At 34.6% G+C, this 17,056-nt stretch overlaps 1 protein-coding gene across 3 annotated transcripts in view; it reads left to right on the forward strand.

Moving 5' to 3' along the window:
- Positions 1-17,056, forward strand: part of ELMOD2 (ELMO domain containing 2) — a 29,680-nt gene that overhangs the window by 659 nt on the left and 11,965 nt on the right. For all 3 annotated transcript variants that reach the window (XM_003820687.5, XM_008974128.4, XM_034959167.3), the window contains exons 2-6: positions 636-786; positions 2,693-2,721; positions 10,961-11,058; positions 12,640-12,769; positions 15,407-15,540. In XM_003820687.5, the coding sequence (XP_003820735.1) occupies positions 645-786; positions 2,693-2,721; positions 10,961-11,058; positions 12,640-12,769; positions 15,407-15,540 (533 nt within the window). In that variant the 5' untranslated portion in view covers positions 636-644. The remainder of the gene's footprint in view (positions 1-635; positions 787-2,692; positions 2,722-10,960; positions 11,059-12,639; positions 12,770-15,406; positions 15,541-17,056) is intronic.

Genomic DNA, 17,056 nt, shown 5'->3' on the forward strand with positions numbered 1-17,056 from the left:
TTGTATCGAGTGTGTACTTAGCAAAACAAAAACTTGTCAGTATTTCTGCCCTTGACCTATTGAATGGAAAATCAAGAATGAGCTAAGGTGTTATATACTCAGTGTTCAACTTGTATACTTAAGTTTGTAGTGTTTTTATTTGCTGGCATCACCTGACTGGGACAGTTGTAACGAATTATCCACATGGGATAAGAAGAGTGTATTCTATAAAAACAACTCTGATGTTTTGGTATATATTTTAATTGTTGATTAGTTGGAGTCCTCTTGATCTTGAACTGTTGAGCCCCAGTTCTCAAAGAATGGGAAGTTAGGAAACTAAGATATGAAATACAATTATTTAGCAAAAAGTGCAAACCATTCTGTTACTCTTTCAAGCCACTGAATAGTTTGAGTACATTGTTTGAATTTTAGTTTTGAAAAAGTGATAAATTGGCCATTTGATCATCATTTAATTAATAGCGGTATATATTACACCTGCTATTGTTTTTAAATGCCTAATTAAACTGTCACAAAACAGACACAATGAAATAATAGATACATAATTTGAGATTTGATCAGTTGTATAAACTAATTTTTTTAATTTTAAAATTCAGTTTAAGGTCATTAAGCTTGTCTTGTATATTTCCCTCCTCCAGGAAAAAAAAATGTTTATTTCTTTGTGGGAGTTCTTCTATGGGCACTTTTTTCGATTTTGGATGAAATGGCTATTACGACAGATGACTGGGAAGTGTGAATTGCAGCGAATATTTGATACCTATGTAGGTGCACAAAGGACACACAGGATAGGTAATGTTATTCAAAAAGAAAAAGTACTAATAAAAGTTTAACTGAGTGTTTTTCTCAGGACTCACAGTGACAGATGTATTTCTTTTGTATCCTGACAAGTCACTTAAACTGAATTTCATAAGCTCTGAAGTCCCGCTTTGACTCCTTCAGCTCTAAAATTGTATGAATTTATAGAAAAAGAAAGTGGTTATTTAATTGCTTATGTGTGGAAAGAATTATCTTCTCTGGCTCCTGAAGTTTATCGGTTATTCCTTAGATTATAGTTGCAACCTATTTTCTGGTGAAAAATTTCTATACTTATATAATCCCTTTGAAATTTTCACTCACATGGTGGGAAGAATGAGTGCCTCAGTCTACATCCATTTTTATACTTAGGATCCTTCATCAGTCTTTTACTTTCTTACTGTTACTTATGAAAGGCCCGTAATTATGTATCCAGTGGTCTCTAGGAAAGATTATTAGACTCATTCTCACTGTCCAATACCATAGCCAATAGCCACATTATATTGAGCATTTGAAATGTGGCTAGTCTAAATTGAGATGTGCTGTAAGTGTAAAATATAAACTGTATTTCAAAGACTTATAAGAAAATGTAAAAAGTCTCAGTAATTGTTTATATTCTTTGTATGTTGAAATGGTAATATTTTGGATATGTTGGGTTAAAAATATATTAAAATGTTATCTGTTTCTTTTTACTTTAATGTGGCTATAGAGAATTTTAAAGTACACAAATGGGTCACATTTTGGCTTGTGTTATATTTCTGTTGAACAGTGTTGCTCTGTTACCTTCTAAAATACATCAGTTTTCAGTGCTTCATTGAAAATTTTACTCTAAAATTTGAACACAGATGAGTAAGAACTGTGGTTTGAAGTCGCTTCTTTTCAGCCAGGGTAAGGAAGAGCAGAGAAGTGCTCTAGCTCATGCTCTCTGTGTTAAACGGAAAATTGTGAATTAGCCAGATTTTTTTTTTGTGTTGATCAAGTGTGCTTCGACTGAGAAATCAACCCCTGTCAGGTTAAGAGAGTGGAGTATTGGCAAATGGAACCTGTATCCAAGACAACATCGGAAGAATGACAGACAGACGCTGCCTCATGGCAGCTGGTTGATTAAGTTTAATTACTTTCCTAGTTTTCTTACAACTTCATGGTTGACTTAAATTATTGCTGCTCTTTTAATTTGCCCTTTTGACTACTCAAAAGAACAAAGTACCTCTTGATAAGAAATCTCTTCAGACAGTATGGGTTGGTGTTTTATAGTGTGGGGGAAGAATATATATAAAGGCATTTGTTTGTGGCAAAAGCATTTTTCCTAAATTTTTCAAATTGCTGAGAAAAGATTATTCGTAAATGTGCCAGAAAATTTTTTAAATAGACCAATAAAAATGTTCTTGTGATTCTTGATATAGAAACCAGGAATGGAGAAGCTATTTGTCTGGTGACAGAAGGGTTGACCAGATAATCTGAAGTCCTTGCCTATTTGTTGTACGATTTGGTTGCTATCACCTCAAATCTAAAGGCTCAGGCTAACAAATGAAAATGCAGTAGAGAGCACTCTCATTGTAGTCTTAAGATGAGTTTCTGGGACCTGAGCTACTGTGACACAATTATGGGTGCATTTGCAGTGGTTAGTAGACACTTTGGGGTCTAAACAGAAACACATGACCCCAGGTAATGAGGTTGGTGTCACCTCTTTGAATAGGTATTTTGTGTTTGGTTGAGTTTTTTGAAATCATATATTTATACTGTAAGATTAAATTTTAAAATGCTTCCTGTTATATAGAAATTATATCTCCTGGAACTATTAGTTTGTTACTGGTTTGATATTTTTACTAGTTGTTTATTATAGGGTAATTGACAAACAGTATTTAAGTGATAACATCTTTTTTTTTTTTTTTTGTCATTTCAGAAAATTCCTTGACATACTCCAAGAATAAGGTAGGATAACATAAAGGTGGTAACTCTAGAAAACTTAACGTGGACATATTTTTTCTTAAAAAAATAAAAAGTGCCCTGCTAGAAGAGTGTTTTCTATAGTGAGCACTGAGTGAAATTTTCCCCGTTTAGAGGTAATATTCTGTTTTCAAACATTTCTCTATATATGTGTTTTTCGTGTGTATTTCAAAGAAAATACTTGAATAATTTGTCCTGTTCTGAGGTTTTATTTGTTTATTTTGCTTTAAGAGTTGATAGCTTTTAGGAAAGCAGGGCCTTAGGAGGAAAGTCGTCTTTTAGACTGTGTCCTCAGGATAGATTATATGAGAGAAAAGCAACTTAGGATAGAGAAAACCCTGGGTTGTGTACCTTTTGAGCTAAAATAAGTCATAATTCATGCTATGTATTAGTCAGCTTTTGCTGTGTAACAAACTATAATAAAATCTCAGGGGCATAAAACGATAAGTTGTTTCTTGCTCATATGTTTATGGGTCAGCTGGAGAAGCCTTACTTCAAGCTGGGGCCAAGTTCCTGTCTATTCCATTTGTCTCATCTGGGACTCAGGTAGGGGGTTAACAGGTATCTGGTGAATGTTTTCACCATGGATAACTAAAGGCCCAACTACACAAACATATTTTAAGTCTCTTTGTGTCATGTCTGTTAGCAACCTGTTAGTTAAAACAAGTTACATGGCCAAGCCCAAGTCAAGGGGTGGAGAAATATGATATGCCCACCGTAAGGCTATGGTAGGGAGTAGGTTGTATAATTCAATTACAAGGTAATGAAGAATTGGGACCAATAATTCAGTCTACCACATGCTGTTACTTCCCTATTGTAGTTCACAATTTTGTCTACATGTAGATTATTTGGTGTGGCAAGGATAGAATACGGGTCATCTAGACCATTGTTTGAAATCCCATAATAGAACACAACCAGTATTAAACAATAATAGGAATAGAACAGAAAATATTTAGAAACCATTGGTCATAATATGGTTAAATGTATTTTAGGAATTTTTTATACTGTTATAATTATTTTAAATATTTCTGTGTACATCTGTGTGTATTTTGGACATCCACATGAATGTTCTTGATCATGATGTAAAATGTGGCTCAAGGTCAAAAATGTTGATTTGCTACTGTCTAGTAATATGAATCGTGCCAGAAATAAAATAGACCTTCTTGAGAGTTGCAAGCATATCTGTTATGTTCTGAAGAGTAACCTTTAAAATAGGTACTTTAATGATTTAGTTATACTCTTTAAGAATGGTCTATTTAAGAATAACTCATATATATAAGTGAATATTTGGGGGAAGAGTCCAGAGTTACACTCCTTTGTTCAGAATTGTTAGAGAGTGATTAATATATTTTTTAAAATGAGGATGCGGAGGTCCTGAAAGCTAACAAGTTGCTGGTTCTCAAAATTTATTTATACCTTATCTATTTGTATAGTTCTTTTATTTGAAACATAGGATGCAGTTTCCCAAAGTAACAATATTACAAATTTTAGCAGATGCACTTGGGGAGGTGTTATATTTCAGGTCCATTACAAGAGTAGTTCTTAAACTTAGGAAAGAATCAAAATCTTCCGGAGGCCTGTTAAAACACAGATTATTGGGACCCATCCCCGGAATTTCTGGTCTGGTTCTGATTGCATTTCTAACATGTTCCCAGGTGATACTGCTGCAGCCGTTCCTGCTGGTGAGGGCAGTGTCTTGAGGCACTAATAGCATATTAGTATGCTGTCTGGGGACTGTTGTGGATCATAACTGCTTTAACTTTGTTTCGATAGGAAACTGTGTGTGTTTTTCAAACTGACCTTAAACAAGTTGGTTTGGAACTATTTGGGTGCTGAACCCTCTAGAATGAATTGTTCTGTGAGATCTGTTTTCTTTAAGCCTCGACATTGTAAAGAGAGTAAAACCATAGCTGAGCTCTTTATGTTATACCCACAATCCCAGCTTCCAACCAATTTTTTCAGTAGTGTGTTCCTCCAAATACCTTGACATCTCTCAGCCTGGAAGTTGTCCAACACTGCCATTGCTGTCCACTAAAACTCTTATCTGGTCCCCTTCATTACTCTCTGACTTTATCTACTACTGTTCTTGCCTTGCTCACTGGTCATCACCACTATGCTGCCTGTTATTTTCCAAACACATCAGCATGCTTCTGGTTTATGACCTTTGCACCAGGTCTTCTGTTTAAGTAGAATTATCTTCTCCCGCTTAAAAGCTTAGCTCACTTCCTCATTTTCAGGTTTTTCCTCAGTTACGACATTCTCTATGAGATTTTCCATGACCATTCTCTACCTAAGGGTATACCTTTGTCTCTCTTTATGATCCCCTTTCCTTAATTGTTTCACCATAGCACAGACCATCACTAGCATACTAAATATTTTACTTACTTATTTTTCCATTCCTGAAAAGAAAAAGGCATTGCTTGTTTTTTTTTGTTGTTGTTTTGTTCACTGATGTTTTTCTAGTACCTGAAACAGTGCCTGGAATGTGATAAGGACTCTGAATATTTATTGAGTGAATGAATGAATAAGTGAGAAAAATAAGAGGATAAAGAATCATAAGTAAATGAAAATTACTTTTTTCAGAATAGCGTGTAGTGTTTCTTTTATTTACTAATTTACTGTAGAGGTTCTGGAACTGGGGACTCAGTATCACATCTATCAGTGTAATTGTTATAACTGCATTTGTAACAACAGTTTTGGTCACAGAATTTATTAATGGGATTGTATGTGTGGTAAAATCATGCCAAGCTTAAGTGGAACAATACATAAGATGCTACATTTAAGAACTCCAGTGCCTTGGTCAAATCCATTCAAGGATATGAATGACTACCACATGTTCCATATTCAACCAGGGTCTTTGGGATATTCAAAAGATATACAAAAGAAGACTGGAATTGAATGTAATTGTAAGTAGAAGTTTAGAGAAGGAAGAGGTAAATGTAGACTAGACTGTTTGGGGATTTTGAAGTAGTGGTTACAAGTTAAAGAAAAATAAAATGTTCATCATTTTTTACCTCTGTTTCTTGCTATTAAAAAGTTCACTTGAAAAGTAAACATTAAAATTGTATTCTTATGAACTTCATTATTCAAAAATAGAAATTGCTATAGTACTTTGGAGGGCATCCTGCAAAGAGAGTGGTCAACAAATGGGTAAATACTGAAATTAAATCACTTACGATTTATTCTTTTAAGGTTTTAAATCTAAGACAAACTTTCCAATAAACAGAGGTAGCCTTATCAATTTAAAAATATAATTTATGTGTGTATTGCACCTAATTTGTATATTCCATTTACTTTGTAGGGTAAATCTATTTCTCATTTTGTGATATTTCGGTTTACCTAATTACATTTTTATTCGATAAAAAAGTCTGGGTTCAAATCCTGATATTATCAATTACCAGTTGTTTGACTTTGTACAAGTTACTTATTTTCTCATTCTAAAAGCTATTCATACCCACATAGTTGTTTTGAAATTAGAGATATTACTATGAAAACAGTCTAAGAGAATGCCCAATACTTAGTAAGTATTCAACAAATAGTGGTTACTAATAATATTAATGATAATATAATTAAGCCAATATATACCATAATCATTTTAGAAATTTGATATTCATGAAAACCTCTTTGGTACTTGAGAGTACTTAGCATTACCAATGATTGCTGTGAATAAAAGTGATTTTAGTCTATTCAGAGTGATTCCCTAAAGCAGTGATCTTGAAGTATGATCATGTTGGATTGTACACTGTTCCACAGTGTGCATTCTTTCTTTGTTAAAAATTGAATCTTATTTGCTTATATTTTAGATTAAGGACTATTTATCAATTAGATATTAAGGGTTAACAAACCGGGATTTATAAATAAAAATTAATGACTTATTAGAATTTGAGGAGTCTAATTCAATATTCTGCTAAGAAGTCTGGCTTCCGTGCAATATATGACAATGTAGCAAAGCTCCACTGTACTTATGCATATACAGGCATTTGAATTTCTGAAAGTTAGGGAGGAATACTTTGGCAATCTATTAGTGTTTTTGGTGGCTGTCTTTTTATTGCAGCTGCTGTCTTAGGGTTTAAATAATAATGTAGCTGTTAAATAGTTGAATAATAAATACATTTTATGGCATTAGTTTAGTTTTCTTTTAATGCTATAGTGATGCACATTTGCATTTTTGGGCCTCTACTTTTCCACTACAGCCTATAGTCATTCAAAGTATAATAAGGGGATTCTATGAACAACTTTATGCCAGTAAATTGTTTGATTTTATACAAAATGGACAAAGTCCTTGAAAAACAACTTACCAAACTATCACAAAAAGAGATTAAAAATCTAAATAGTAGTATACTTACAAAAGAAATAGAAACTGTAATTTCAGATTTTTTCACAAATCTCTAATCTTGGCTTCACTAGTGAAGTGTTAAACATTTAAGGGAGAAGAAATAATACCACTATTACATTAACTCCTAGGAAATAGAATAGAAAGAAACACACTTTGTGGGGCCAGTATCATCTTGATACTAAAGCCAGATATAGACAATATAATATATGAAAATTACAGTTCAATGTCCTTCATGAATATAGGTGCAAAAGTCCTTAACAGAATGCTAGCAAATTGATCCCAGTAATACATAAAAAGGATAATATGTCATGTTGAGTTGTTTTTTTTTTTTTTTTTTTTTTTTTTTTTTGATACAGAGCCTTGCTCTGTTGACCAGGCTGGTGTGCAGTAGCATGATCTCGGCTCACTGCAACCTCCACCTCCCGGGTTCAAGCAGTTCTCTCACCTCAGTCTTTCGAGTAGCTGGGGTTGCAGGTGCACATCATCATGCCTGGCTAATTTTTGTATTTTTAGTAGAGACAGGGTTTTACCATGTTTCCCAGGCTGGTCTCAAACTCCTGACATCAGGTGATCCACCCATCTCTGCCTCTTGAAGTGCTGGGATTACAGGCATGAGCCATTGCACCTGGCCTGTCATGTTGAGTTTTCAGAATCAATGTATGTAATTTACCACATTAACAGAGTAAATCAGAAAAATATGAACATTTCAGCAGATACTGAAAAACTTTTGACAGAATTCAGTACCAATTCATGATTAAAAAATCTCAACTAGGCATAGAAGGAACTTTCTCAACCTATGAAAGCCTGTGAAAAACCTGCAGCTAACATGATACATAACACTGAATTACTGAATGCTCACCACATTTAACTGGGAACAAGACAAATATATGTACTTTCTCTGCTTTTATTCAGCATCATACTAGAGATCCTAAGTAGTGCAATAAGGCAAGAAGAAGCAATATAAGACATAATGATTGGAAAGAAATAAATTATATTAACAGATGACGTACTTTGTGAATGTAGAAAATCCTAAGAAATCTACAAAAACTACTGGCATTATTAGTAAATGAATTTAATAGTGTTACAGGACATGGTATACTACTGTATGTTAGCAACAAACTTTTGGAAAATAAGAACAATACCACTTACAAAAGCATCCAGAAAACATAAAATATTCAGGGCTAAATTTAATGAAAGATGCATAAGACTTCTGCACTAAAACTCCCGGAGAAGATTGCTGAGAAAGATGAAAATGGAACCATACACTGTATTCATCCATTGGAGGACTCAGAATTAAGATGTTAATTCCCAAATCGATCTATGGATTCAATGCAGTTCCAGTAAAAACCCCTGCAGACTACTTTTGAAGATTCTGACAAGCTCATTCTAAAGTTTGTAAAGAAATGGAAGGAACCTAGAATAGCCCACGTAACCTTCTAAAAGGACCCCTACTACCTGACTTTAAGACTTTCTAGTCAAAAGATGAATATAACAGATGAGAGACCAGAAATTGACCACACCTAATGTGTCATAATTTTTAACAAGAGTATCAGAGCAATTCAATGAGGAGAAGAAAGTCTTTTCAATAAATAGTGCTGGAACAACTGGGTATGTATGGGGGAAAAAAGAAACCTCAACTTCAATCTCTTACCATATATGAAAACTAATTTAATACGGATGTTAGACCTATGTTTAAGCTACAACTTTAAAGTTTCTGAAAGCAAGCATAGGAGAATATCTTCCATCTTGAGTTATGCTGCCACTTAAAAAAATTGAAAAGTTAAACTTCATCAAAATAAAACTGCTTATCAATGATACCTTTAAGGAAAGGAATAGGCAGGCCACAGACTGAGAATGTATTTGCAGCATATATATCTGATAAGGGACTTGTATCTAGTAAATAACTTTTATAACTCAGTAATAAAAAGGCAACAGAATTTTTAATGGCCAAGAGCTTTGAACAGTCACATGACAAAAGTGTATATATACGTGTGTGTGTGTGTGTATGTATACACACTTGGAAAAGTGCTCAGCATTGTTAGTCATCAGGGAAATGCAAATTAAAATCACAATGAGAAGACACTACATACCTAAAAGTTACCTAAATGAAATAGACGAACAACACTACTGTTGGAAACACCAGTTGGAGCAGAAGATGATATTATCACCGTGGAAAGTGGTTTTGGCAATTTCATTCAAAGTTAAGCACATACTGCCCTAGTAATTTCACTCTTAGGTGTCTAAGAAATGAAAATATATATTTACCAAAAGTATAATAAAGTATGGTCCCAAACTGGGAACAATGCAAATTTCCAGTACCAGGAGAATGAATAAGCAAATTGAGGTATATTCATGCAATACAACTCAACAATTAAAAGGGACAAATTACAGATATGAGAAAGAATGTGGATATGAGTAAGAATGTGGATGAATCCTAGAAACATTATGTTGAACAAAAGAAGCCAGACACAAAAGAGTACGTACTTTGATTCCATTTATGTGCACACAGCTAAGCTATGGTGGTAGAAATCAGAACAGTGGTTGCTTCTTGAAGGAAGAATTGATTGAAAAGGGGCATAAACGAACTTTCTGGGATGATAGAAATGTTCTGTATCATAGTAGGGGTGTGGATTATCTGGATGTATGTATTTGTCAAAACGGATCAGACAACATCCGTGCCTTTCACTGTATTTAAATTATAAATCAATTTTTAAAAAAGTAATGGAATAGTATATATAGGAAAGAGTATTTGCTTAGAAACTAGATGTGGTTTCTTGTCTTGACTCTGCCCTAAATTTATATATGCCTTGGGCAAGTTCATTCAATCAGTCATTTGTTCATAATGTATTTAACAAAGTTTTGAGCATGTAATCAGTAATATGCTATCCTAGACGCTCAAGATATAAGAGTAAATAAGAGAGACAAATGCTGGTGGAGAACATAGAGAAAATATGGTGTGGTCAGTGCTCTCTAACTGAAGTATGACTGAAAGGAAGTAGGTAACTCTAGGGCTGGGGACGACTTCACAGAGGAAGTGACATTGAACTGGATTTTTAATGTTTTAGGAGTTTGTAATACATGCAAAAGGTATGGCTTTTGCCATGACTACCCATGGCGAAGGTAGTCCTTTTACCAGTGCTGGTATTTAAGCTTCAACACTCTTCCTGTACCCATATTATCTCAGGATTGGACAAGCTAGACTTTGTTGACCATATCAGTATCTTTACTGATTGTTATTAATAGATCTTTGATCATTTTCTTCTCACCTTTTACTTTTCTCTGGGGAAATCTGTTTCTTTCTCTCTCTCTCTCCCTCTCTCTCTCTCTCTCGCCTTGGGGTATATCTAAACTAAGGACTCTATTTTTATTTTTCTTACCAGTTTTGATTTGAAATCTTAGTTTGTGAACTGTTCTTCAGTATGCACAGTAAATTCCTACAGTTTTTCAAATTTGATCTGATTTTGTTTTTGCCAATGCCAGTTTGTTACCAGTGGTGATCTCTGGAGACAAGATTTTGAGATTCAACTCTTTTCTGCATTTGATTTTTTAAACTTATGCATTCAAGATTTTTATTACGTAATTAAAATATCTACTTCATAAACACTATGGTGGCAGCTCATTTGCTAAGAACTCATCAGCTGAGAACCTGTTGACTCAGTTGAGGAAGCCTTCCTCTGGTACATCACGTTGCTGTTCTTTTATTATAAAACTATATATATATATATATGAGTTTAGCCCTAGAGAAAGTGTGAAATAAACTGGTTGAAACAAACTGGGTTTATTTTGCATTTTTAATATCTACTTTGTAAGGTTGATTAAATGTCTCACAACTATGTCTTTTTCAGCTACAAAGAATTTTTCTCATTTGGCTTTCTTTTACATAAATAGGTTTTACAGAAGGCGACACATGTTGTTCAGAGTGAAGTGGACAAATGTGTAGATGATATTATGAAGGAAAAGAATATTAACCCTGAGAAGGATGCCAGGTGTGCGTTTTTTACATTATTCTTTTTTATTATGCATTTATAGCCTGTGAGGTATCAAGACCACACACTGTTGTAACACTTTAGAGCTGAAGGTTTTGTGGAGATCATCTGATTCAGCGCTCTCACTTCACAAGAGGAGCAGTTGAGATCCAGAGAGGGCAGTGATAGAATCAGGACTAGAACCTGTATCTCTTGGTTTCCAGTCCAGTACTAATGCCAGTATATCATCTGCCTTCTTCAAGATGTCTTACCATGACTTTCCCAAGGTTAATAACTTTGGCTACTATGTCTTTTGAAATACAGTTCCTATGTCCTCCTCTAGTAAGGTCCTCCCAGGCTCCTCCGTTCTGAGTTAGGTGCATTGCTGTGGCATCTCATAGTGCTATCATACCATTTAACCCATTGTACTGTAGTCATTGATTAACTCTTGTCCTTCCCTCTGTAAATTCTAAGTTCCATAAGAAGAGGACTTATCCCATTTCTGTGTTCCCAGCGCTGGTATGTTGACATAGTATTTCACACTTTTTCCTTCATTCAGCATTTTCTATGTGAATATAGAGGAAGGAACAATTTATTTCAGCTGAGACGAGGAACGGTCTAGGAGGGAACTGTGAGGATAGTTCCACCCAAGAGGTGGTATTTACACTGGACCTTGATGAATGGGTAGGGGAACAGTGCCAACAAGGCACAGAGACATAGAAATATTAATACTTTTGTATCTGGAATGATAGGGAGTTATTTGTAGCTGGATCATTGAATATGAGCAGAGTAGTGGCTGGAGAAATGAGTGAAATGCTAGATTGATACATTGCAGAGTCTTGTATGCCATACTGAAGGATGTAGATGTTGTCCTCTGGTTTTTAAGCAAACAAGCTACATTTTTAGATACGTATTTTAGGAAGATGGAGAGTAGATTTGATAATGTGGGAGGCTGGCAGAAGGAATAAAGAATAGGAAATTTGAGTTATTCAGATAAGATGACAAAGGCATAAATGAAGTAGGAGAAAGAGTGCTATGAGGATTGCTTTGAAGGACATTTCAGAGATAGAAAGGATTAGCGTATGGGGATCTTTTGACACATTGTGATGGAGAGAGGCAGGTCAGAACTTGGAGTGTTGTAGCTTGGGGAACTAACGGGTAGAGATGTCATTAATAGATCTAGACACTAAAGAAAGAGCATGTTTCTTTAGGGAAGAGAAGCAGTTTTATTTAGAGCTGAGATAACCTGTTGTGGAGCTATTTGTTTTATATATACTTGGAAAATTAAGTCTACTGGTGGTATCTGGCAATAAAGATTTAGGAATGTATAGGATTGCCCAGAGAAAACATGAAGAGAAAATCCTTCACAAATCCTTACAGTTGTGAAGTTTGCCATTCCTACCATGTCTTGCCCTCTTTCTAGGCCTTGTATCCTATATAGTACTTTACATAATGTTTTGTATTTAAGGTGGCCTTTGGTGGGTCTTATATTAAACTGAAAGCCAGGAAATGCTTTCTAAATAGACATATGAACAACAGGCTATGAAAGACTTTATTGTGATAAGAGGGTATGCTTTTTAAAAATAATTTTATCATTTTTAGTTTTAAAATCTGCATGAAGATGTGCTTACTGCAGATAACTGGTTATAAACAGCTGTATTTGGATGTAGAAAGTGTGAGGAAAAGGCCATATGATTCTGATAACCTACAGCATGAAGAGCTACTCATGAAGGTAAATTTCTGTTTTCTTTATGTGGAGTTGTTGAACGCTAGAAAAATAAATCAGGCTTCAGCTAAGTAAAGTCTGCAAATTCTAGAGGCTTATATGGCTAGGCTTATATGGTTTCTTTGCCCTTAGAGAATTTTATTATGCTGGATTTCACTGATATGGAAAGATTTTTAGTTAGCTATTTTTATCATTTTCTGATAAGCATTATTATAAATATATAATGAATATATATTTATATGAATAAATATATTCAAATAAATTGTATTTTAATGTTTTTATTTCTGAAATAAAAACCTATAGAGATCTTTTCAACCAAAAAGTACATGTCTACAAGTTTCAGATTTTTCTCCTACTTTTTATACAAATTGCTCATATAAGTTAAGCATTTTTTCAGCTACTTACAAGTTGAAAACATGTGTGTCCCTTTTCAGATTATTATGTCCAATCTTTTGGGACTTATGGAATGTTAATTGCCAAGTAATGCCACAAAAGATTTAAACTTTAAGAAAGTAAAAATTATTTACTTAGGATTTTCCTGTTTCTTATTTCTAAAGTATAAATGCATAAAGCCAATGAGGTGCCAAAATTAAAGAGTAATAGACCTAGAGTAAGCTTTACAGATCATCTAGACTAGCCCCTTCGTTTGAGGGATGAAGATTCTAAGGACCAGGGAGATGAAGGGATTTGCTTTAGTACTAGAATGGTAGGGCCTGGAACAGAGCTGAATCTCCTGCCCATCCTCTACACCTATTCCAATTTTATTTTAAAATCGTTAAAGAAAATAGTGCATTGCACTTGGAATTAGGAGTTCTTTATAACAAAAAGTACTGTGGAAACAAACATTGATACTATCTAAGTAACACTAAGCGATACAAGTTTAAAAACAATAAAGGCTTTTTTTTTTTCATTAAAAGTGTATTTTGTTAAATGAGGATAATACAAATATGTATCTCAAAGGGTTATTGTATGGATGAGTTTTTATATTTAAAGTTAAAATAGTACCTGGCACTTACTGAGGATTAACTGCTATTTCTGTCCCCATTGTCATCATTTTTCCCTTCATGTTAGGCCCTTGCTACACGATACCTTTCCTTTTGAGGGAAAAAAGTACAAGTCCTAGCCCTCTAGTCCAGGGAATTTTACCTTGGTGCTTCATGGTGAAATTCAGTTCTACACTACACATACTCAGCAGTCTTACTGGGTGAAGAGCTATGTAATCCGTCTTGCTTTAAGTGTAGTCCGAGGACCACCTTTACTAGCGTTAAATAGCGTTTACTATGTACACTCCAAAGTTCCACCTTAGACTTACAAAATTAGAATTTTCAGGAATGGAACCCAGAAATTCAATATTCATGCATATTAAATTTTTAATACTAGTGGTTGTACACTGTGGCTCTCACCACGTCACTGAGGCCTTATCATTGGCATAATCAAACTCCTTGCAGAATTCATGGAGAGAGGCTAATGTAAGCAAGTCACAGGTGTTGATAATAAAAGTAGTGACCAGGTAAACCTAATGTAATGATTGAATTTAGCTTCAGAGCCAGTCTTGACCCTGTTTTAAAGCAAGGTCACTTCACATTTTATTTTAGGTAACAGAATACTCCTTTCATTAGGGGTCCTTATTCAACAATGCTTTAAATGGTAATGAAATGGGAAAAAAATGAAAGTATTTCTGTTTTGCAAATTTTCACAAACCTTCTTTAGTCAACTTCTGTAAGCTTCTTTCATTTGATGGCTTGTGGTATTGAATTTAAACAATAAATTTTCTTTATTTTGCATTGATTAGTTTATTGGTATGTAATATTTGATAGTTGGTTTTTTTTTTTTTCCTTTTTGAGATGGAGTCTTGCTCTGTCGCCCAGGCTGGAGTGCAGTGGCGCCATCTCAGCTCACTGCAAGCTCCGCCTCCCGGGTTCACGCCATTCTCCTGTCTCAGCCTCCTGAGTAGCTGGGACCACAGGCGCCTGCCACCACGCCTGGCTAATTTTTTGTATTTTTAGTAGAGATGGGGTTTCACCGTGTTAGCCAGGATGGTCTTGATCTCCTGACCTCGTGATCCACCTGCCTCGGCCTCCCAAAGTGCTGGGATTACAGGCATGAGCCACCATGCCCGGCTTGATAGTTTTTCTTAAATCCTCATCATTAAAGATATTTATTTAAAACCAAATCGTATTTTTTTAAACTGAAAATTTGTAAAACAAGTTGGAATGCTATCAGTATCATTTCTTCATGCTCTTCTGTCTTACACCTATTTTCATTCTGATAGGGACTATTAACCCACCATTATAATAGAGCCTGTTTAACTATACAGTATCTGAAGCAAGGGCTAAGTTCCTGAAATACTGTGTTTTTCTCAAGCAGTTTACCAGTTCTGGGCATATCTGTATTAATTAGTAAATAAAGACATCTCATTGTTTAATATTTTTGTGTATTATTTGTTATCTTTTCAAAATCTGTTCTTTATACCAGGCTTTTTAATGGGAATAAATGTGCTGCGTGTTTTAGGATAATTGAAAAATGTTCTAAAGTCTTTGCTTAACCTGTGGTTTTTCTACAAAAGTTATTTGATAGCATTAAATTACTAGTTACAAGCTATGAGAAAGAAAATGTCTCAATAATGGAAATATATTTGTACAGCTTTGGAATCTTCTAATGCCCACGAAGAAGTTAAACGCTAGAATCTCCAAGCAGTGGGCTGAAATTGGTTTTCAGGGTGATGATCCCAAGACAGACTTCAGAGGCATGGGCATACTTGGATTAATCAATCTTGTGTAAGTGAAAGTAAACTTTCTTTTCTTCCCTAAATGAAATTACATTTAATCTCTGATCTAGTTACTTCTAATAAGAAGTGATCTAGTTGATTCATACTATCTCTGAATTTTAATAACTGCAGTGCTGGAAGTATTTGCTAATGTGTTGGCAACAATATGAAGATATTGGAGGCCAGGCACAGTGGCTCACACCTGTAATCCCAGCACTTTGGGAGGCTGAGGCCAGAGGATCACTTGAAGCCAGAAGTTTGAGACCAATCTGAGCAATATAGTGAGACCCTGTCTCTACAAAAATAATTAGCCAGGCATGGTGGCATTTGCCTGTAGTCCAGCCACTTGGGAGGCTGAGGCAGAAGGATTGCCTGAGCCCAGGAATTCAAGTTTACAGTGAGTCATGATTGTGCCACCTCCAGCCTGGGTGACAGAGCAAGACCCTGTCTTTAAAAAAAAAAAAAAAAGACATTGGTGGAAATATAATTGTGTATGTGATTTCTTTACTTACCAATGCTTTCCTCTCCTTTTTCTTTCTGATTTCCATTCTGATACCTCTTAAAGAATTATGTATGCTCCTACTGCCTTTATTCACTTGCTTTTTCTCTCTGGGCTCTCTGATTCTATTTTGGCAAATATAACCAGATAAGGTGATAATAGTCTCTTTACATATGTTCTTCACCACCTGTGACAACTTACCTACCTGCATTCCTGACTTGGTATAGACTACCGTATGAACTTTCTCTCCTTTATCTTCTTTAATACTTATGATTAGCTACATGTATCAAAATCCCCAAATATGTAAGTGAAGTCACAATTGATAGCCAAAACTATTCTAGAAGATAGCCTGGAAGATTAATTTCCTCCTATAAGGATATGCAAATGTACAAATTGTAGTGTTTGGGTCTGTCCATGAAATTGTGATTTATAGACTATAAAATGTCTAGAATGGGAAGGCTAGACTATTAAAGTTTGGATAATTCTTACTGTGAAAAAATCCTGATATTGGCTAAATTAGGTTAATATTGATGGTTTTTTTAATTGTTTACAGATATTTATTTTTCACCATTTGATACTGTTAAGATTGAGGTTAACTAAATTCAGGAAGGAAATTAAAAGTTGTTCTATATTACAGATTGAATATTTTAAGAGTAGTTTGACTATTAAAATGCAATGCTGAATTATTACAAAAATGAAATATAGTCAACTGAGGGCATTTTAGAGTCAATCTAGGGATAAAGTAGAAAAATTAGAGACTTAGGAAAGCATTGCATTAAGCAAGACTTTTAAAACTATTTTGGTGTTTACAGATCCCTTAGGGAATCTGATGAAAGCTTTGTATACTCTCTCCCCGAGAAATATATATATAGAAAAAGCCCATAATGTAAGATGGTTCCTGGATTCCCCTTCATTCATAAATTATCATTAATTCATGGACTTCTAAGTTAACAGCCCCTGGTGTAATGGGTTGAAAATTAGAGCCAGTGAAGAAATAAGGAAGTGTATATTAATACTCTCTAGAAGA

The sequence above is a fragment of the Pan paniscus genome, chromosome 3 (assembly GCF_029289425.2).
Source record: "Pan paniscus chromosome 3, NHGRI_mPanPan1-v2.0_pri, whole genome shotgun sequence".
Lineage (NCBI taxonomy): Eukaryota > Metazoa > Chordata > Mammalia > Primates > Hominidae > Pan > Pan paniscus.